Source organism: Hemitrygon akajei, chromosome 27 (assembly GCF_048418815.1).
Source record: "Hemitrygon akajei chromosome 27, sHemAka1.3, whole genome shotgun sequence".
Classification (NCBI taxonomy): Eukaryota; Metazoa; Chordata; class Chondrichthyes; order Myliobatiformes; family Dasyatidae; genus Hemitrygon; species Hemitrygon akajei.
Window position 1 is genome coordinate 2,533,064 of NC_133150.1, and position 22,268 is coordinate 2,555,331.

The 22,268-nt window shown below is 49.1% G+C and overlaps 1 protein-coding gene across 5 annotated transcripts in view; it reads right to left on the reverse strand.

Annotated features, from left to right (window-relative positions):
* LOC140717085 (voltage-dependent L-type calcium channel subunit alpha-1S-like) overlaps positions 1-22,268 on the reverse strand; it is a 665,173-nt gene that overhangs the window by 205,806 nt on the left and 437,099 nt on the right. For all 5 annotated transcript variants that reach the window (XR_012096443.1, XM_073030268.1, XM_073030267.1 and 2 more), the window contains 2 exons: positions 1,848-1,939; positions 148-307 (listed from right to left, as the gene is read on the reverse strand). Coding sequence is in view for 4 of the 5 variants with exons in the window: in XM_073030268.1 (XP_072886369.1) it covers positions 148-307; positions 1,848-1,939 (252 nt within the window). In the remaining variant the exon portion in view is untranslated. The remainder of the gene's footprint in view (positions 1-147; positions 308-1,847; positions 1,940-22,268) is intronic.

Below are 22,268 nucleotides of genomic sequence, written 5' to 3' on the forward strand. Positions count from 1 at the left end.
CAAAGATCTCACCATTAAAGGAGAGGATGTCGTCATCGGATTTCGATGGACAACCGAAGATGAAGAATGTCTGAGCATCAGAGCCATGGGACCCTGCCTAGACAGATGAGAGGAAGGCTGCAGTCACAACCACACTGGAACACTCACCAGGAAGGCGCAGAGCATGTAGAAGCTGATGAAATAGAATACAGCGAAGTTGGTACCACACGTGTACTCCTCGCCAGGCTGGTAGTCAGACTCCGGGTCGCACAGCTTGCCGGGCTGGGATGCCAACATGATCTCCTGCCAGGCCTCTCCCGTGGCACACCTGCAGAGGGGAAGTACAAGAAAGGCCGCTGTCAGACTCCACAGGGCTACATGTGAAATCACAGCCCGTGGGATGGGCCCCCGTCAGACTCCACAGGGCTACATGTGAAATCACAGCCCGTGGGATGGGCCCCCGTCAGACTCCACAGGGCTACATGTGAAATCACAGCCCGTGGGATGGGCCCCCGTCAGACTCCACAGGGCTACATGTGAAATCACAGCCCGTGGGATGGGCCCCCGTCAGACTCCACAGGGCTACATGTGAAATCACAGCCCGTGGGATGGGCCCCCGTCAGCCACAGGGCTACATGTGAAATCACAGCCCGTGGGATGGGCCCCCGTCAGACTCCACAGGGCTACATGTGAAATCACAGCCCGTGGGATGGGCCCCCGTCAGACTCCACAGGGCTACATGTGAAATCACAGCCCGTGGGATGGGCCCCCGTCAGACTCCACAGGGCTACATGTGAAATCACAGCCCGTGGGATGGGCCCCCGTCAGACTCCACAGGGCTACATGTGAAATCACAGCCCGTGGGATGGGCCCCCGTCAGACTCCACAGGGCTACATGTGAAATCACAGCCCGTGGGATGGGCCCCCGTCAGCCACAGGGCTACATGTGAAATCACAGCCCGTGGGATGGGCCCCCGTCAGACTCCACAGGGCTACATGTGAAATCACAGCCCGTGGGATGGGCCCCCGTCAGACTCCACAGGGCTACATGTGAAATCACAGCCCGTGGGATGGGCCCCCGTCAGACTCCACAGGGCTACATGTGAAATCACAGCCCGTGGGATGGGCCCCCGTCAGACTCCACAGGGCTACATGTGAAATCACAGCCCGTGGGATGGGCCCCCGTCAGACTCCACAGGGCTACATGTGAAATCACAGCCCGTGGGATGGGCCCCCGTCAGACTCCACAGGGCTACATGTGAAATCACAGCCCGTGGGATGGGCCCCCGTCAGACTCCACAGGGCTACATGTGAAATCACAGCCCGTGGGATGGGCCCCCGTCAGACTCCACAGGGCTACATGTGAAATCACAGCCCGTGGGATGGGCCCCCGTCAGACTCCACAGGGCTACATGTGAAATCACAGCCCGTGGGATGGGCCCCCGTCAGCCACAGGGCTACATGTGAAATCACAGCCCGTGGGATGGGCCCCCGTCAGACTCCACAGGGCTACATGTGAAATCACAGCCCGTGGGATGGGCCCCCGTCAGACTCCACAGGGCTACATGTGAAATCACAGCCCGTGGGATGGGCCCCCGTCAGACTCCACAGGGCTACATGTGAAATCACAGCCCGTGGGATGGGCCCCCGTCAGACTCCACAGGGCTACATGTGAAATCACAGCCCGTGGGATGGGCCCCCGTCAGACTCCACAGGGCTACATGTGAAATCACAGCCCGTGGGATGGGCCCCCGTCAGACTCCACAGGGCTACATGTGAAATCACAGCCCGTGGGATGGGCCCCCGTCAGACTCCACAGGGCTACATGTGAACAGAGGGTAGGTGCAGAATGCGAGGCGGCCACTCACCTGAAGAGCAGGAGCACAGCCTGCGGGAAGGTCTGAAAGTTGTTGTTCCGATTAATCTGCGCCCCGTCCACGTTGGCAATCTTTCCGAAGACCTGTGAGGCCGAAGGTAGAGCAAGAGGTCAACAGCTCAGCTGGTCAATGTCTACTTGAATTCGTTCAATTTTGTATTAATTTCAAGAACAGCAGACTATCAGAATTTTAAGATGGTTCAAGATTCAAATTGCTTATCGTCATTCATCAGTACATGAGTGTCTACAGTTCAGAGTACCAGAAAAGGCCAGCAATGTCATGGAGAATCCCACCCTCTCTGCTCATGGACTGTTTGCCCCTCTTCCATCAGGGAGGCATTCACGCCAGGACCACCAAACCTAAAAAGAGTTACTTTCCCCAAGCAGTAAGGCTGATCAACACCTCCACCCACAAACTCCACCATTTCCCAATTAGCCTAGCATCACCTTATGGACATACAGTCAATCTCTGTGTATAAGCTATCTTATGTATTTATATTTATTGTGTGTTATTATTATTGCTTTTGTGTTGCATCAGATCTGGAGTAACTTGTGGACAGAAAATGACATGAAACAATAGTGAATCTTGAATCTGAAGGAGAATGTTTATTCTGGATTGTTATTCCAGATTCGATGCAGCATAAGAAACACCATAAGCTTAAAGAAGCCAATTAATATGAATATAAAAGCATTCCTATAAAACACAGTGTACGAGTAACCCTTTGAGTGTGGCAGTATATACATAGGAGCGGTTTACAGGTGGAACAGTCGATGGGCTGAAAGGCCTAATTCTGCTCCTATGTCTTTTGGCCGATACACTCAGTGGTCACCTCATCAGGTGCCTCCTGTACCTAATAAATGATAAACTGTCAACCAACATCTTTCAGAAACATACTGATTCCCACGGTTATACTCTTCCCACCCTATCTCCTGTAAAAATGCAGTTCCGTCTGAGTGACGTTCCCTCTCATGTTTTCCTTAAACATTTCACCTTCAACCTTAATCACTGTACGTGGCCTATCAGCGGCATCTACAGTGCTCTACCAAGAGGCATTTCTCGCAGGTCGGAGGTGGTTATTTAAAAAGGGAACTTCAGGGTGTTAATCCATTGTACGTGGCCTAGCAGCGGCATCAACAGAGCTCTACAAACTAAATAAAAGTACAGAAGAGATAAGCGGAGGGGCCATTGTCAGGAGTGGGCCACTGGCGAGAGCAGGCCATTAGCGAGAGTAGAAGTGATAGGTTTTGGCTCAAAAGGTGCTTCGGCTTAGAAGAGGCATCGGCTCTGTGTAAGTGTCTTTAAGGTTTCATTTTTGGTTTCTTTCCCCTCTCTTACCATAACATTTAAATGGCTGTGGTGTGCTCTTTGTGCCAGATGTTAGAGAACTGGGAGACCCAGAGTCTCCTGGGGAACTACATCTGCATGAAGTGCATCTGCTTGCAGCTCCTTGAAGACCATGTTAGGGATTTGGAGCTGCAGCTGGATGACCTTTGGCTTGTACGGGAGAGCAAGAGTACAATTTATCAAAGGTACAGGGAAGTAGGCAGAGATTGACAGGTTCTTGATTGGACATGACATCAAAGGTTACAGGAAGAAGGCTGGGAACTGGGGTTGAGGAGGAGATAGAGTAAAAAGTATCAGCCATGATTGAATGGCTGAGCAGACTCGATGGGCCAGATGGACTAATTCTGCTCCCATGTCTTGTAGTCTTATGGTCTAATCCATGACCTCTAGTTCTAGTCTTCCCCAACCTCAGTAGAAAAAGCCTGCTTGCATTTATCCTACCAACACCCCTGATAATTTTGTCAGCTTTCTCAGCTCCTTTGCCTGTTCTTTTCCCAGATGCGGCATTCTTTTCCAGGACATCAGAGATGTCCTCCTTCTTCAAACAGCAGGCTTTCCTTCCTCCACTATTGACACTGCCCTCACCTGAATCTCCCCTATTCCCCAAACATCCACGCTCACCTCATCTTCCAGCTGCCTTAACAATAAGAGTTCCTCTTATCCTCACCTACCACCCCATGAGCCTCCACATCCAACACATCATTCTCCACCATCTCCAAAGGGATCCTACCACCAAACATATTGTTACCTCCCCTCCTCTCCTCCCTCCACTTTCCACAGGGATTGCTCCCTCCGTGAATCCCTCGTCCATTTGTCCCTCCCCAATAATCTCCCTCCTGGCACTTATCCCTGCAAGTGGCCGAAGTGCTACACCTGCCCATTCACCTCCATTCAGTGCCCCAAACAGTCCTTCCAGATTTGCAGCACCATATCAAGTGCGAATCTGCTGGGGTTGTTCATTCTGTCTAGTGTTCCCGATGCTGCCTCCTCTACATTGTAAATTGGGGGCCCGCTTCATTGAGCGCCTCCACTCCATTCACCAAAAGTGGAACTTCCTGGGAGCCAAACATTTTAATTCCAATTCCCATTCCCATTCCAACATGTTGGTCCATTGTCTCCTCTTGTGTCAAGATAAGGCCACCACAGCTTGCAATCTATCTGGGTAGACTCCAACCTAATGGCATGAATAATGATTTTTCCTTCTAGTTAAAAAAAAGTCCCTTCCCCTCCCTTCTTCCATTCCTCACTCTAGCCTCTTCTCACCTGCCTATCACCCCCCCGAGTCCAATCCTCATTCCCTTTGTCCACTCTCCTCTCCTATCAGATTCCTTCTTCTCTAGCCCTTTATTTTTCCAACTCACCTGGCTTCACCTTCTAGCTATCCTCATTTCCTTCCCCCCCCCATCTTTTTTATCCTGATGTCTTCCCCCTTCCTTTTCAGTCCTGAAGAAGAGTCTCGGCCCGAGACATTTCCATAGATGCTGTCTGACTGCTGAATTCCTACAACATTTTGTGTGGCTACTGAGTGTATGTTTGTGGTCGTCCACTTTAAGGTTCAATATATTGTTCATTCAGAGATGCTCTTCTGAACACTACTGCTGTAACACATGGTAATTTGAGTTACTGTCACCTTCCTGTCAGCTTGAACCAGTCTGGCCATTCTCCACTGACCTCTCTCGTTAACAAGGTGCTTTTGCCCACAGAACTGCCATTCACTGGATGTTTTTTGTTTTTTGCACGATTTTCTGTAAACTCTAAAGACTGTTATGTGTGGAAATCCCAGGACATCAACAGTTTCTGAGATACTCTATCCACCCCATCTGGCACCAACAATCAATCGACAGGCAAAGTCACGTAGATCACATTTCTTCCCCCAAACTGATGTTTGGTCTGAACAACAACTGGACATCATGACCACGTGTGCATGCTTTAACATGATTGGCCAATTAGATATTTCCATTAATGAACAGATGTACAGGTGTACTTAATTAGCCACTGAGTGTATGTAAGATTAGCTTATATACGTAGACTGATTGTACACTTGGTATGGGAGTACCTGAACAACAGGTGACTCTGACATGAAATGATAAGGTAACAAAGTATGGTCCATTTCTGACACCTCCTGCCCTGTTCTCTTTTTTTTTGTAATTTATTTTTTTATTGAAGTTCATCATCAAACAAACATTTCCATAAGATGTATTTCAGACATTGTACATATAGATCATATAATCATATATATCACAAATCTCCAGAGTATTTATCTGAGGTACACACTTATAGAAAAGAGTGGAAAGAAAAAACAAGCAAAAGGAAAGAACTATGTACAAGTAGGGAGTGATCTTTTTTTTTACAACAGATTCATTGATTTGTGAGAATAAAATCAGACCTATGAGGCATTATGTAGTTAAACCATTTTTCCCAGTATGAATCAAATTGTTCCAAATTGGATAAAATTCTCTTACATTTGATTGGATTTAATAGCCCATTGACATTAAAAGAAATGACTTTTACCTTGTCCTTAGCCATCTGTATTTATCTGTCAATGTATCATTGAAATTAGAATAAAACTTAATCAATCTACTCCCTGAACAAATAAGAACCAAGAAACGCAAATAATAACAAAAATGGCAACAAACGTGTGATTCCAAGGCTGAGGTCTCTAGTAGATGACCCTGCGTTGAGCTAGAGGAAATGTCCAGCTGTGGGGGATAACCCCTCCTACTTGTGAGTTGAGGGCCCCCATTGCAGTATTCATAAAAGTCAGTGAACAAATCCATTACACAGAAAAGATTTCCGTGTACTCCTCCTATATATATATGCACAACACACACACATTACATACATACATATATGTTCTCATTTTGGCGGGGAAAAAGGAGTAAGTGAGCGAATAAAGAATAACAACTAAGTAATATAAAATCCACATTATAATAAGTAATTCTTGAGATAGGTATATCACTGTGTACTTTTGCTTCTGTTTAGCTTCTCAACATTTTTAGCGTTAGCCAAACCTTATGGCTCTTCTGAAGGGGGTGAGGACTGTCTTTGGGAAACTCCTGGTCTCTTCCTGATATATTTCTCTTAGCCTCCTCCCGTCTCCTGCCTTCTCGATTCTTGCTCTATTTCCCAAGCGGAGTGGGATAATTCCTCAGCCAGGTTTACCCTCGTCTTGGTCACGCTGACGGGCAACCCTCTGGCCTTCATGTCTGTAGTCGCCTCTTCCACTGTTTGGTACAACTGCGTCCCGTTGTCATAAAACACTCGAAGTTTAGCAGGGTACGGAGTTTGAAATCTAATCTTTTTTTGCTTTAGTACTCACTTTACTTCAGAGTATTCTTTATGTTTCTGCAGGCCTGCGGGTGGCGGGGGGGGGTAATCTTGGTTGAAATATACTAAGTTATCGTCGAAAAACACTCTCTTCTTACCCCAGGCCCTTCGTAGAATCTCCGCCTTGGTGCTGTACCGATGGAATTTTATTATTATTGAGCGTGGCTTTCCATCCTGGGTAGGTTTCGGGACGAGCGCGCGGTGGGCTCTTTCGACTTCCAGCTTCATAGCCGAGGGAAGATCCAGCGCGTCCCGCTGTAACTTTCCGACAAACTCCGTCATAGACGAGCCCTCCGCTCCTTCGGGAACGTTGTAGATTCTGATATTTCTCCGCCGTGATCTTCCCTCCAGGTCAAGCAGTTTACCTTCTTGGTGATGTAATATTTTTATTGTCTTACTCAGTATTTGTTCCACGTTTTGAACGCGATCTTCCACCTTCTCAGTTCGAGTCTCTGCCACCGCTATTTTTTGATTGATGCTGGCAAGCTCTGACTTAATATCATGGAGCTGCTGCTTTATTTCTTTCTGGAACTCCATTATTTCTTTCAGGATTTCGATCACATTCGCCGCTTCGCCTGAATGAGGCCCAGTGTCCGCCTCACTAGTACGCAGTCGGGTCGGAGAGCCGCTCGCTGTACTCCTCTCGGACGCAGGCTCCACAGTGTCACTTTTTTTATTTCCATTCCTTTTCCCCATTCTTGCCCCTCTTTTCAGTTCAAATATTTTTCAAAAAATATTATATTTGATGGTTAACGGGGCTTAATACGCATTTTTCCGGAGAAGCTAGTGACTTAAGCTGCCATTCTCGATGATGATGTCACCGGAACCCCCTCCTGCCCTGTTCTCAATTTCTCTGTCTCCATCTCTGGAGACAGCCTATCTACTGATATCTTTTAAAACCCACTGATTTTCATAGCTACCTGGACTACACCTCTTTCCACCCTGTCACCTGTAAGAATGCCATCCCTTTTCTCAGTTCCTTCGTTTCCACTGTATCAGCTCTCAGGATGAAGGCTTTTCATTCCAGAACTAATGAGATGTCTTCTTTCTTCAAAGAAAGGTCTTCTCTTCCTCCGTCATCAATGCTGCCCTCACCCGCATCTCTTCCATTTCACACACATCTGCCCGCACCCCATCCTCCTGCCACCCCACCAGGGATAGGGTTCCTCTTGTCCTCACCTACCACCCCACTGGCCTTCGCATCCAGCACATAATTCTTCATAACTTCCGCCATCTCCAATGGGATCCCATTGCTTAGTACATCTTTCCCTAGCCCCCCACTTTCCGCTTTCTGCAGGGATTGCTCCCTATATGATTCCCTTGTCAACTCGTCCCTCCCCAACTGATCTCCCTCCTGACACTTATCCTTGCAAGCGGAACAAGTGCTACACCTGCCCCTATACCCCTCCCTCACTACCACTCATGGCTCCAAAATCCTGCCAGGTGAGGTAACACTTCATCTGCGAGAGTCTGTTGTGGTCAACTACTGTATCTGGTGCTCCCGGTGTGGCTCCCGGTATATCAGTGAGATCCAACGTAGATTGGAAGACCACTCTGCCAAGCAGCTATACTCTGTCTGCCAGAAAAAGCGGGATATTCCTGTAGTCACCCATTTCAATTCTTCTTTCCATTCCCATATGTCAGTCCATAGCCTCCTCTACAGCCTCAATGAGGCCGCACACTCAGTTTTGAGAAACAACACCTTATATTCTGTATGTGTAGCCTCCAACCTGATGGCATAAACTTCGACTTCTCGAACTTCTGGTAATTAACCCCCCTTTACCATTCCTCATTCCTGTTTCCCTCTCCTAACTGTCCATTACCTCCCTCTGGTGTCCTCCCCTTCCCTTTCTTCTATGGTCTTATGTCCTCTCCTATCAGACTCCCTCTTCTCTAGCCCATTATCTCTTTCACCAATTGACTTCCGAGCTCTTTACTTCACCCCCTTCCGGTTTCACTTATCACCTGCCATCTTGTACTTCTTCCTCCTCTCGCCCACCTTCTTACTTTAACCTCTCCCCTCTCTTTCCAGGTCTCAGCCTGAAATATAACCATATAACAATTACAGCATGGAAACAGGCCATCTTGGCCCTTCTAGTCTGTGCCGAACGCTTACTCTCACCTAGTCCCACCTACCTGCACTCAGCCCATAACCCTCCATTCCTTTCCTGTCCATATATCTATCCAATTTTACTTTAAATGACAATACCAAACCTGCCTCTACCACTTCTACTGGAAGCTCGTTCCACATAGCTACCACTCTCTGAGTAAAGAAATTCCCCGTCATGTTACCCTTAAACTTTTGCCCCCTAACTCAACTCATGTCCTCAGAATATTGACAGTTTACCCTTTTCCATAGCTGCTGCCTGACCTGTTGAGATCCCCCAGCATTACCTGTGTAGGCAAGAGGATGAAGGAATTGATTGTGGACTTTAGTAAGGGGATATTGAGGGAACACACACACCAGTTTTCTTCGCGGGATCAACAGAGGAAAAGGTGAGCAGTTTCAAGTTTCTCAGTATCAACATCCTTGAAGATCTATCCTGGGTACAACATTACAAAGAAGGCACAACAGCGGCTATATTTCATTAAGAGTGTGAGGAAGCTTGCTCTATCTTCAAAGACTCTACCACCAAATTTCTACAGATGTTCTGTGGAGAGCATTCTAACTAGTTGTCTCACTGTCTAGTGTTAGGGGGGCCACTGCACAGAATCGGAAAAAGCTACAGGAAGTTGTAAACTCAGCTAGTTCCATCGTGGGCACCAGAATCGAGGACACCTTGAAAAGATGAAGCCCCAAAAGGGTGGGACTAAGGACCCCCATCTGCCATGATGTGACCTCTTCCTGTTCCTACCATCAGGGAGGAGGGGCAGGAGTCTGAAGACACACACTCCACGTTTTGTGATCAAATTTCTGACTGTTCAATGAAACCGCAAACACCACCTCACTATTCATTTAGCTCTTTCTGCACTACATAATTTTATATATGTGTCTTACAGTAATTTAGTTTTTTAAAAATTATTATGCTTTCCAAAGTACAGCTGCCAGAAAAAAAACCTTCTGACAGATGCCAGTGATATTCTGCAGCAAGGCAGCTGAAAACAACACTAGGACAGTGACTGTCAGTGTACGGGTGACGTGTGGAATGGCACTTCAGGGACAGCTGATAAACAACACTAGAGTAATGACTGTCAGTGTAGGGGTGACGTGTGGAGTGGCACGTCAGGGACAGCTGAAAACAACACCAGGGTAATGACTGTTAGTGTAGGGGTGACGTGTAGAATGGCACTTCAGGGACAGCTGATAAACAACACTAGGACAGTGACTGTCAGTGTACGGGTGACGTGTGGAATGGCACTTCAGGGACAGCTGAAAACAACACTAGGGCACTGACTGTCAGTGTACGGGTGACGTGTGGAATGGCACTTCAGGGACAGCCGAAAACAACACTAGGACAGTGACTGTCAGTGTACGGGTGACGTGTGGAATGGTACTTCAGGGACAGCTGAAAACAACACTAAGACAGTGACTGTCAGTATACGGGTGACGTGTGGAATGGCACTTCAGGGACAGCTGAAAACAACACTAGGGTAATGACTGTCAGTGTACGGGTGACGTGTGGAGTGGCACTTCAGGGACAGCTGAAAACAACACTAGGGTAATGACTGTCAGTGTACTGGTGACGTGTTGAATGGCACTTCAGGGACAGCTGAAAACAACACTAGGACAGTGACTGTCAGTGTACGGGGTGACGTGTGGAATGGCACTTTAGGGGCAGCTGAAAACAACACTAGGACAGTGACTGTCAGTATACGGGTGACGTGTGGAATGGCACTTCAGGGACAGCTGAAAACAACACTAGGACAGTGACTGTCAGTGTACGGGTGACGTGTGGAGTGGCACTTCAGGGACTGCTGATAAACAACACTAGGGTAATGACTGTCAGTGTAGAGGTGACGTGTGGAATGGCACTTCAGGGACAGCTGAAAACAACACTAGGGTAATGACTGTCAGTGTACGGGTGACGTGTGGAATGGCACTTCAGGGACAGCTGAAAACAACACAAGGGCAGTGACTGTTAGTGTACGGGTGACGTGTGGAATGGTGCTTCAGGGACAGCTGAAAACAACACTAGGACAGTGACTGTCAGTGTACGGGTGACGTGTGGAATGGCACTTCAGGGACAGCTGAAAACAACACTAGGACAGTGACTGTCAGTGTAGGGGTGACGTGTGGAGTGGCACTTCAGGGACTGCTGATAAACAACACTAGGGTAATGACTGTCAGTGTAGAGGTGACGTGTGGAATGGCACTTCAGGGACAGCTGAAAACAACACTAGGACAGTGACCGTCAGTGTACGGGTGACGTGTGGAATGGCACTTCAGAGACAGCTGAAAACAACACTAGGAAAGTGACTGTCAGTATACGGGTGACGTGTGGAATGGCACTTCAGGGACAGCTGAAAACAACACTAGGACAGTGACTGTCAGTGTAGGGGTGACGTGTGGAGTGGCACTTCAGGGACTGCTGATAAACAACAATAGGGTAATGACTGTCAGTGTAGAGGTGACGTGTGGAGTGGCACTTCAGGGACAGCTGAAAACAACACTAGGGTAATGACTGTCAGTGTACTGGTGACGTGTAGAATGGCACTTCAGGGACAGCTGAAAACAACACTAGGACAGTGACTGTCAGTGTAGGGGTGACGTGTGGAATGGCACTTTAGGGGCAGCTGAAAACAACACTAGGACAGTGACTGTCAGTATACGGGTGACGTGTGGAATGGCACTTCAGGGACAGCTGAAAACAACACTAGGACAGTGACTGTCAGTGTAGGGGTGACGTGTGGAGTGGCACTTCAGGGACTGCTGATAAACAACACTAGGGTAATGACTGTCAGTGTAGAGGTGACGTGTGGAATGGCACTTCACGGACAGCTGAAAACAACACTAGGGTAATGACTGTCAGTGTACGGGTGACGTGTGGAATGGCACTTCAGGGACAGCTGAAAACAACACTAGGGCAGTGACTGTTAGTGTATGGGTGACGTGTGGAATGGTGCTTCAGGGACAGCTGAAAACAACACTAGGACAGTGACTGTCAGTGTACGGGTGACGTGTGGAATGGCACTTCAGGGACAGCTGAAAACAACACTAGGACAGTGACTGTCAGTGTACGGGTGACGTGTGGAATGGCACCTCAGGGACAGCTGAAAACAACACTAGGATAGTGACTGTCAGTGTACGGGTGACGTGTGGAATGGCACTTCAGGGACTGCTGAAAACACCACTAGGACAGTGACTGTCAGTGTACGGGTGACGTGTGGAATGGCACTTCAGGGACAGCTGATAAACAACACTAGGGTAATGACTGTCAGTGTAGAGGTGACGTGTGGAATGGCACTTCAGGGACAGCTGAAAACAACACTAGGACAGTGACTGTCAGTGTAGGGGTGACGTGTGGAGTGGCACTTCAGAGACAGCTGAAAACAACACTAGGAAAGTGACTGTCAGTATACGGGTGACGTGTGGAATGGCACTTCAGGGACAGCTGAAAACAACACTAGGACAGTGACTGTCAGTGTAGGGGTGACGTGTGGAGTGGCACTTCAGGGACAGCTGAAAACAACACTAGGGTAATGACTGTCAGTGTAGGGGTGACGTGTGGAATGGCACTTCAGGGACAGCTGATAAACAACACTAGAGTAATGACTGTCAGTGTAGGGGTGACGTGTGGAATGGCACTTCAGGGACAGCTGAAAACAACACTAGGGCACTGACTGTCAGTGTACGGGTGACGTGTGGAATGGCACTTCAGGGACAGCTGAAAACAACACTAGGGTAATGACTGTCAGTGTCTGGGTGACGTGTGGAATGGCACTTCAGGGACAGCTGAAAACAACACTAGGACAGTGACTGTCAGTATACGGGTGACGTGTGGAATGGCACTTCAGGGACAGCTGATAAACAACACTAGAGTAATGACTGTCAGTGTAGGGGTGACGTGTGGAATGGCACTTCAGGGGCAGCTGAAAACAACACTAGGGTAATGACTGTCAGTGTAGAGGTGACGTGTGGAATGGCACTTCAGGGACAGCTGAAAACAACACTAGGGTAATGACTGTCAGTGTACGGGTGACGTGTGGAATGGCACTTCAGGGACAGCTGAAAACAACACTAGGGCAGTGACTGTTAGTGTACGGGTGACGTGTGGAATGGTGCTTCAGGGACAGCTGAAAACAACACTAGGACAGTGACTGTCAGTGTACGGGTGACGTGTGGAATGGCACTTCAGGGACAGCTGAAAACAACACTAGGACAGTGACTGTCAGTGTAGGGGTGACGTGTGGAGTGGCACTTCAGGGACTGCTGATAAACAACACTAGGGTAATGACTGTCAGTGTAGAGGTGACGTGTGGAATGGCACTTCAGGGACAGCTGAAAACAACACTAGGACAGTGACCGTCAGTGTACGGGTGACGTGTGGAATGGCACTTCAGAGACAGCTGAAAACAACACTAGGAAAGTGACTGTCAGTATACGGGTGACGTGTGGAATGGCACTTCAGGGACAGCTGAAAACAACACTAGGACAGTGACTGTCAGTGTAGGGGTGACGTGTGGAGTGGCACTTCAGGGACTGCTGATAAACAACAATAGGGTAATGACTGTCAGTGTAGAGGTGACGTGTGGAGTGGCACTTCAGGGACAGCTGAAAACAACACTAGGGTAATGACTGTCAGTGTACTGGTGACGTGTAGAATGGCACTTCAGGGACAGCAGAAAACAACACTAGGACAGTGACTGTCAGTGTAGGGGTGACGTGTGGAATGGCACTTTAGGGGCAGCTGAAAACAACACTAGGACAGTGACTGTCAGTATACGGGTGACGTGTGGAATGGCACTTCAGGGACAGCTGAAAACAACACTAGGACAGTGACTGTCAGTGTAGGGGTGACGTGTGGAGTGGCACTTCAGGGACTGCTGATAAACAACACTAGGGTAATGACTGTCAGTGTAGAGGTGACGTGTGGAATGGCACTTCACGGACAGCTGAAAACAACACTAGGGTAATGACTGTCAGTGTACGGGTGACGTGTGGAATGGCACTTCAGGGACAGCTGAAAACAACACTAGGGCAGTGACTGTTAGTGTATGGGTGACGTGTGGAATGGTGCTTCAGGGACAGCTGAAAACAACACTAGGACAGTGACTGTCAGTGTACGGGTGACGTGTGGAATGGCACTTCAGGGACAGCTGAAAACAACACTAGGACAGTGACTGTCAGTGTACGGGTGACGTGTGGAATGGCACCTCAGGGACAGCTGAAAACAACACTAGGATAGTGACTGTCAGTGTACGGGTGACGTGTGGAATGGCACTTCAGGGACTGCTGAAAACACCACTAGGACAGTGACTGTCAGTGTACGGGTGACGTGTGGAATGGCACTTCAGGGACAGCTGATAAACAACACTAGGGTAATGACTGTCAGTGTAGAGGTGACGTGTGGAATGGCACTTCAGGGACAGCTGAAAACAACACTAGGACAGTGACTGTCAGTGTAGGGGTGACGTGTGGAGTGGCACTTCAGAGACAGCTGAAAACAACACTAGGAAAGTGACTGTCAGTATACGGGTGACGTGTGGAATGGCACTTCAGGGACAGCTGAAAACAACACTAGGACAGTGACTGTCAGTGTAGGGGTGACGTGTGGAGTGGCACTTCAGGGACAGCTGAAAACAACACTAGGGTAATGACTGTCAGTGTAGGGGTGACGTGTGGAATGGCACTTCAGGGACAGCTGATAAACAACACTAGAGTAATGACTGTCAGTGTAGGGGTGACGTGTGGAATGGCACTTCAGGGACAGCTGAAAACAACACTAGGGCACTGACTGTCAGTGTACGGGTGACGTGTGGAATGGCACTTCAGGGACAGCTGAAAACAACACTAGGGTAATGACTGTCAGTGTCTGGGTGACGTGTGGAATGGCACTTCAGGGACAGCTGAAAACAACACTAGGACAGTGACTGTCAGTATACGGGTGACGTGTGGAATGGCACTTCAGGGACAGCTGATAAACAACACTAGAGTAATGACTGTCAGTGTAGGGGTGACGTGTGGAATGGCACTTCAGGGGCAGCTGAAAACAACACTAGGACAGTGACTGTCAGTGTACGGGTGACGTGTGGAATGGTACTTCAGGGACAGCTGAAAACAACACTAGGGCACTGACTGTCAGTGTACGGGTGACGTGTGGAATGGCACTTCAGGGACAGCTGAAAACAACACTAGGGCAGTGACTGTCAGTATACGGGTGACGTGTGGAATGGCACTTCAGGGACAGCTGAAAACAACACTAGTGTAATGACTGTCAGTGTACGGGTGACGTGTGGAGTGGCACTTCAGGGACAGCTGAAAACAACACTAGGACAGTGACTGTCAGTGTACGGGGTGACGTGTGGAATGGCACTTTAGGGGCAGCTGAAAACAACACTAGGACAGTGACTGTCAGTATACGGGTGACGTGTGGAATGGCACTTCAGGGACAGCTGAAAACAACACTAGGACAGTGACTGTCAGTGTAGGGGTGACGTGTGGAGTGGCACTTCAGGGACTGCTGATAAACAACACTAGGGTAATGACTGTCAGTGTAGAGGTGACGTGTGGAATGGCACTTCAGGGACAGCTGAAAACAACACTAGGGTAATGACTGTCAGTGTACGGGTGACGTGTGGAATGGCACTTCAGGGACAGCTGAAAACAACACTAGGGCAGTGACTGTTAGTGTACGGGTGACGTGTGGAATGGCACTTTAGGGGCAGCTGAAAACAACACTAGGACAGTGACTGTCAGTATACGGGTGACGTGTGGAATGGCACTTCAGGGACAGCTGAAAACAACACTAGGACTGTGACTGTCAGTGTACGGGTGACGTGTGGAATGGCACTTCAGGGACAGCTGATAAACAACACTAGGGTAATGACTGTCAGTGTAGAGGTGACGTGTGGAATGGCACTTCAGGGACAGCTGAAAACAACACTAGGACAGTGACCGTCAGTGTACGGGTGACGTGTGGAATGGCACTTCAGAGACAGCTGAAAACAACACTAGGACAGTGACCGTCAGTGTACGGGTGACGTGTGGAATGGCACTTCAGGGGCAGCTGAAAACAACACTAGGGTAATGACTGTCAGTGTAGGTGTGACATGTGGAATGGCACTTCAGGGACAGCTGAAAACAACACTAGGGTAATGACTGTCAGTGTACGGGTGACGTGTGGAATGGCACTTCAGGGACAGCTGATAAACAACACTAGGACAGTGACTGTCAGTGTAGGGGTGACGTGTGGAATGGCACTGCAGGGACAGCTGAAAACAACACTAGGGCAGTGACTGTCAGTGTAGAGGTGACGTGTGGAATGGCACTTTAGGGGCAGCTGATAAACAACACTAGGGTAATGACTGTCAGTGTAGAGGTGACGTGTGGAATGGCACTTCAGGGACAGCTGAAAACAACACTAGGGTAATGACTGTCAGTATACGGGTGACGTGTGGAATGGCACCAGGGACAGCTGAAAACAACACTAGGACAGTGACTGTCAGTGTAGGGGTGACGTGTGGAGTGGCACTTCAGGGACTGCTGATAAACAACACTAGGGTAATGACTGTCAGTGTAGAGGTGACGTGTGGAATGGCACTTCAGGGACAGCTGAAAACAACACTAGGGTAATGACTGTCAGTGTAGGGGTGACGTGTGGAATGGCACTTCAGGGACAGCTGATAAACAACACTAGAGTAATGACTGTCAGTGTAGGGGTGACGTGTGGAATGGTACTTCAGGGACAGCTGAAAACAACACTAGCGCACTGACTGTCAGTGTACGGGTGACGTGTGGAATGGCACTTCAGGGACAGCTGAAAACAACACTAGGGTAATGACTGTCAGTGTAGAGGTGACGTGTGGAATGGCACTTCAGGGACAGCTGATAAACAACACTAGGACAGTGACTGTCAGTGTACGGGTGACGTGTGGAATGGCACTTCAGGGGCAGCTGAAAACAACACTAGGACAGTGACTGTCAGTGTACGGGTGACGTGTGGAATGGTACTTCAGGGACAGCTGAAAACAACACTAAGACAGTGACTGTCAGTATACGGGTGACGTGTGGAATGGCACTTCAGGGACAGCTGATAAACAACACTAGGGTAATGACTGTCAGTGTAGGGGTGACGTGTGGAGTGGCACTTCAGGGACAGCTGAAAACAACACTAGGACAGTGACTGTCAGTGTACGGGTGACGTGTGGAATGGCACTTTAGGGGCAGCTGAAAACAACACTAGGACAGTGACTGTCAGTATACGGGTGCGTGTGGAATGGCACTTCAGGGACAGCTGATAAACAACACTAGGGTAATGACTGTCAGTGTACGGGTGAAGTGTGGAATGGCACTTCAGGGACAGCTGAAAACAACACTAGGACAGTGACTGTCAGTGTACGGGTGTCGTGTGGAATGGCACTTCAGGGACAGCTGAAAACAACACTAGGGTAATGACTGTCAGTGTACGGGGTGACGTGTGGAGTGGCACTTCAGGGGCAGCTGAAAACAACACTAGGACAGTGACTGTCAGTGTAGGGGTGACGTGTGGAATGGCACTACAGGGACAGCTGAAAACAACACAAGGACAGTGACTGTCAGTGTACGGGTGACGTGTGGAATGGCACTTCAGGGACAGCTGAAAACAACACTAGGGTAATGACTGTCAGTGTACTGGTGACGTGTTGAATGGCACTTCAGGGACAGCTGAAAACAACACTAGGACAGTGACTGTCAGTGTAGGGGTGACGTGTGGAATGGCACTTTAGGGGCAGCTGAAAACAACACTAGGACAGTGACTGTCAGTATACGGGTGCGTGTGGAATGGCACTTCAGGGACAGCTGAAAACAACACTAGGACAGTGACTGTCAGTGTAGGGGTGACGTGTGGAGTGGCACTTCAGGGACTGCTGATAAACAACACTAGGGTAATGACTGTCAGTGTAGAGGTGACGTGTGGAATGGCACTTCAGGGACAGCTGAAAACAACACTAGGGTAATGACTGTCAGTGTACGGGTGACGTGTGGAATGGCACTTCAGGGACAGCTGAAAACAACACTAGGGCAGTGACTGTTAGTGTACGGGTGACGTGTGGAATGGTGCTTCAGGGACAGCTGAAAACAACACTAGGACAGTGACTGTCAGTGTACGGGTGACGTGTGGAATGGCACTTCAGGGACAGCTGAAAACAACACTAGGACAGTGACTGTCAGTGTACGGGTGACGTGTGGAATGGCACCTCAGGGACAGCTGAAAACAACACTAGGATAGTGACTGTCAGTGTACGGGTGACGTGTGGAATGGCACTTCAGGGACTGCTGAAAACACCACTAGGACAGTGACTGTCAGTGTACGGGTGACGTGTGGAATGGCACTTCAGGGACAGCTGATAAACAACACTAGGGTAATGACTGTCAGTGTAGAGGTGACATGTGGAATGGCACTTCAGGGACAGCTGAAAACAACACTAGGACAGTGACCGTCAGTGTACGGGTGACGTGTGGAATGGCACTTCAGAGACAGCTGAAAACAACACTAGGAAAGTGACTGTCAGTATACGGGTGACGTGTGGAATGGCACTTCAGGGACAGCTGAAAACAACACTAGGACAGTGACTGTCAGTGTAGGGGTGACGTGTGGAGTGGCACTTCAGGGAATGCTGATAAACAACACTAGGGTAATGACTGTCAGTGTAGGGGTGACGTGTGGAATGGCACTTCAGGGACAGCTGATAAACAACACTAGAGTAATGACTGTCAGTGTAGGGGTGACGTGTGGAATGGCACTTCAGGGACAGCTGAAAACAACACTAGGGCACTGACTGTCAGTGTACGGGTGACGTGTGGAATGGCACTTCAGGGACAGCTGAAAACAACACTAGGGTAATGACTGTCAGTGTAGGTGTGACATGTGGAATGGCACTTCAGGGACAGCTGAAAACAACACTAGGGTAATGACTGTCAGTGTACGGGTGACGTGTGGAATGGCACTTCAGGGACAGCTGATAAACAACACTAGGACAGTGACTGTCAGTATACGGGTGACGTGTGGAGTGGCACTTCAGGGACAGCTGAAAACAACACTAGGACAGTGACTGTCAGTGTAGAGGTGACGTGTGGAATGGCACTTTAGGGGCAGCTGAAAACAACACTAGGACAGTGACTGTCAGTATACGGGTGACGTGTGGAATGGCACTTCAGGGACAGCTGAAAACAACACTAGGACAGTGACTGTCAGTGTACGGGTGACGTGTGGAATGGCACTTCAGGGACAGCTGATAAACAACACTAGGGTAATGACTGTCAGTGTAGAGGTGACGTGTGGAATGGCACTTCAGGGACAGCTGAAAACAACACTAGGACAGTGACCGTCAGTGTACGGGTGACGTGTAGAATGGCACTTCAGAGACAGCTGAAAACAACACTAGGACAGTGACCGTCAGTGTACGGGTGACGTGTGGAATGGCACTTCAGGGGCAGCTGAAAACAACACTAGGGTAATGACTGTCAGTGTAGGTGTGACATGTGGAATGGCACTTCAGGGACAGCTGAAAACAACACTAGGGTAATGACTGTCAGTGTACGGGTGACGTGTGGAATGGCATTTCAGGGACAGCTGATAAACAACACTAGGACAGTGACTGTCAGTGTAGGGGTGACGTGTGGAATGGCACTGCAGGGACAGCTGAAAACAACACTAGGGCAGTGACTGTCAGTGTAGAGGTGACGTGTGGAATGGCACTTTAGGGGCAGCTGAAAACAACACTAGGACAGTGACTGTCAGTATACGGGTGACGTGTGGAATGGCACTTCAGGGACAGCTGAAAACAACACTAGGACAGTGACTGTCAGTGTACGGGTGACGTGTGGAATGGCACTTCAGGGACAGCTGATAAACAACACTAGGGTAATGACTGTCAGTGTAGAGGTGACGTGTGGAATGGCACTTCAGGGACAGCTGAAAACAACACTAGGACAGTGACCGTCAGTGTACGGGTGACGTGTGGAATGGCACTTCAGAGACAGCTGAAAACAACACTAGGACAGTGACCGTCAGTGTACGGGTGATGTGTGGAATGGCACTTCAGGGGCAGCTGAAAACAACACTAGGGTAATGACTGTCAGTGTAGGTGTGACATGTGGAATGGCACTTCAGGGACAGCTGATAAACAACACTAGGACAGTGACTGTCAGTGTAGGGGTGACGTGTGGAATGGCACTGCAGGGACAGCTGAAAACAACACTAGGGTAATGACTGTCAGTGTACGGGTGACGTGTGGAATGGCACTTCAGAGACAGCTGATAAACAACACTAGGGTAATGACTGTCAGTATACGGGTGACGTGTGGAGTGGCATTTCAGGGACAGCTGAAAACAACACTAGGGTAATGACTGTCAGTGTAGGGGTGACGTGTGGAATGGCACTTCAGGGACAGCTGATAAACAACACTAGAGTAATGACTGTCAGTGTAGGGGTGACGTGTGGAATGGCTCGTCAGGGACAGCTGATAAACAACACTAGGGTAATGACTGTCAGTGTACGGGTGAAGTGTGGAATGGCACTTCAGGGACAGCTGAAAACAACACTAGGACAGTGACTGTCAGTGTAGGGGTGACGTGTGGAGTGGCACTTCAGGGACAGCTGAAAACAACACTAGGGTAATGACTGTCAGTGTAGGGGTGACGTGTGGAATGGCACTTCAGGGACAGCTGAAAACAACACTAGGGCACTGACTGTCAGTGTACGGGTGACGTGTGGAATGGCACTTCAGGGACAGCTGAAAACAACACTAGGGTAATGACTGTCAGTGTCTGGGTGACGTGTGGAATGGCACTTCAGGGGCAGCTGAAAACAACACTAGGACAGTGACTGTCAGTGTACGGGTGACGTGTGGAATGGTACTTCAGGGACAGCTGAAAACAACACTAAGACAGTGACTGTCAGTATACGGGTGACGTGTGGAATGGCACTTCAGGGACAGCTGAAAACAACACTAGTGTAATGACTGTCAGTGTACGGGTGACGTGTGGAGTGGCACTTCAGGGACAGCTGAAAACAACACTAGGACAGTGACTGTCAGTGTAGAGGTTACGTGTGGAATGGCACTTTAGGGGCAGCTGAAAACAACACTAGGACAGTGACTGTCAGTATACGGGTGACGTGTGGAATGGCACTTCAGGGACAGCTGAAAACAACACTAGGACAGTGACTGTCAGTGTACGGGGTGACGTGTGGAATGGCACTTTAGGGGCAGCTGAAAACAACACTAGGACAGTGACTGTCAGTATACGGGTGACGTGTGGAATGGCACTTCAGGGACAGCTGAAAACAACACTAGGACAGTGACTGTCAGTGTAGGGGTGACGTGTGGAGTGGCACTTCAGGGACTGCTGATAAACAACACTAGGGTAATGACTGTCAGTGTAGAGGTGACGTGTGGAATGGCACTTCAGGGACAGCTGAAAACAACACTAGGACAATGACTGTCAGTGTAGGGGTGACGTGTGGAGTGGCACTTCAGGGGCAGCTGAAAACAACACTTGGGCAGTGACTGTCAGTGTAGGGGTGACGTGTGGAATGGCACTTCAGGGACAGCTGAAAACAACACTAGGGTAATGACTGTCAGTGTACGGGTGACGTGTGGAATGGCACTTCAGGGACAGCTGAAAACAACACTAGGGCAGTGACTGTTAGTGTACGGGTGACGTGTGGAATGGCACTTTAGGGGCAGCTGAAAACAACACTAGGACAGTGACTGTCAGTATACGGGTGACGTGTGGAATGGCACTTCAGGGACAGCTGAAAACAACACTAGGACAGTGACCGTCAGTGTACGGGTGATGTGTGGAATGGCACTTCAGGGGCAGCTGAAAACAACACTAGGGTAATGACTGTCAGTGTAGGTGTGACATGTGGAATGGCACTTCAGGGACAGCTGATAAACAACACTAGGACAGTGACTGTCAGTGTAGGGGTGACGTGTGGAATGGCACTTCAGGGACAGCTGAAAACAACACTAGGGTAATGACTGTCAGTGTACGGGTGACGTGTGGAATGGCACTTCAGAGACAGCTGATAAACAACACTAGGGTAATGACTGTCAGTATACGGGTGACGTGTGGAGTGGCATTTCAGGGACAGCTGAAAACAACACTAGGGTAATGACTGTCAGTGTAGGGGTGACGTGTGGAATGGCTCGTCAGGGACAGCTGATAAACAACACTAGGGTAATGACTGTCAGTGTACGGGTGAAGTGTGGAATGGCACTTCAGGGACAGCTGAAAACAACACTAGGACAGTGACTGTTAGTGTAGAGGTGACGTGTGGAATGGCACTTCAGGGACAGCTGAAAACAACACTAGGACAGTGACTGTCAGTGTACGGGGTGACGTGTGGAATGGCACTTCAGGGACAGCTGAAAACAACACTAGGACAGTGACTGTCAGTGTACGGGTGACGTGTGGAATGGCACTTCAGGGGCAGCTGAAAACAACACTAGGACAGTGACTGTCAGTGTAGGGGTGACGTGTGGAATGGCACTACAGAGACAGCTGAAAACAACACTAGGATAGTGACTGTCAGTGTACGGGTGACGTGTGGAATGGCACTTCAGGGACTGCTGAAAACACCACTAGGACAGTGA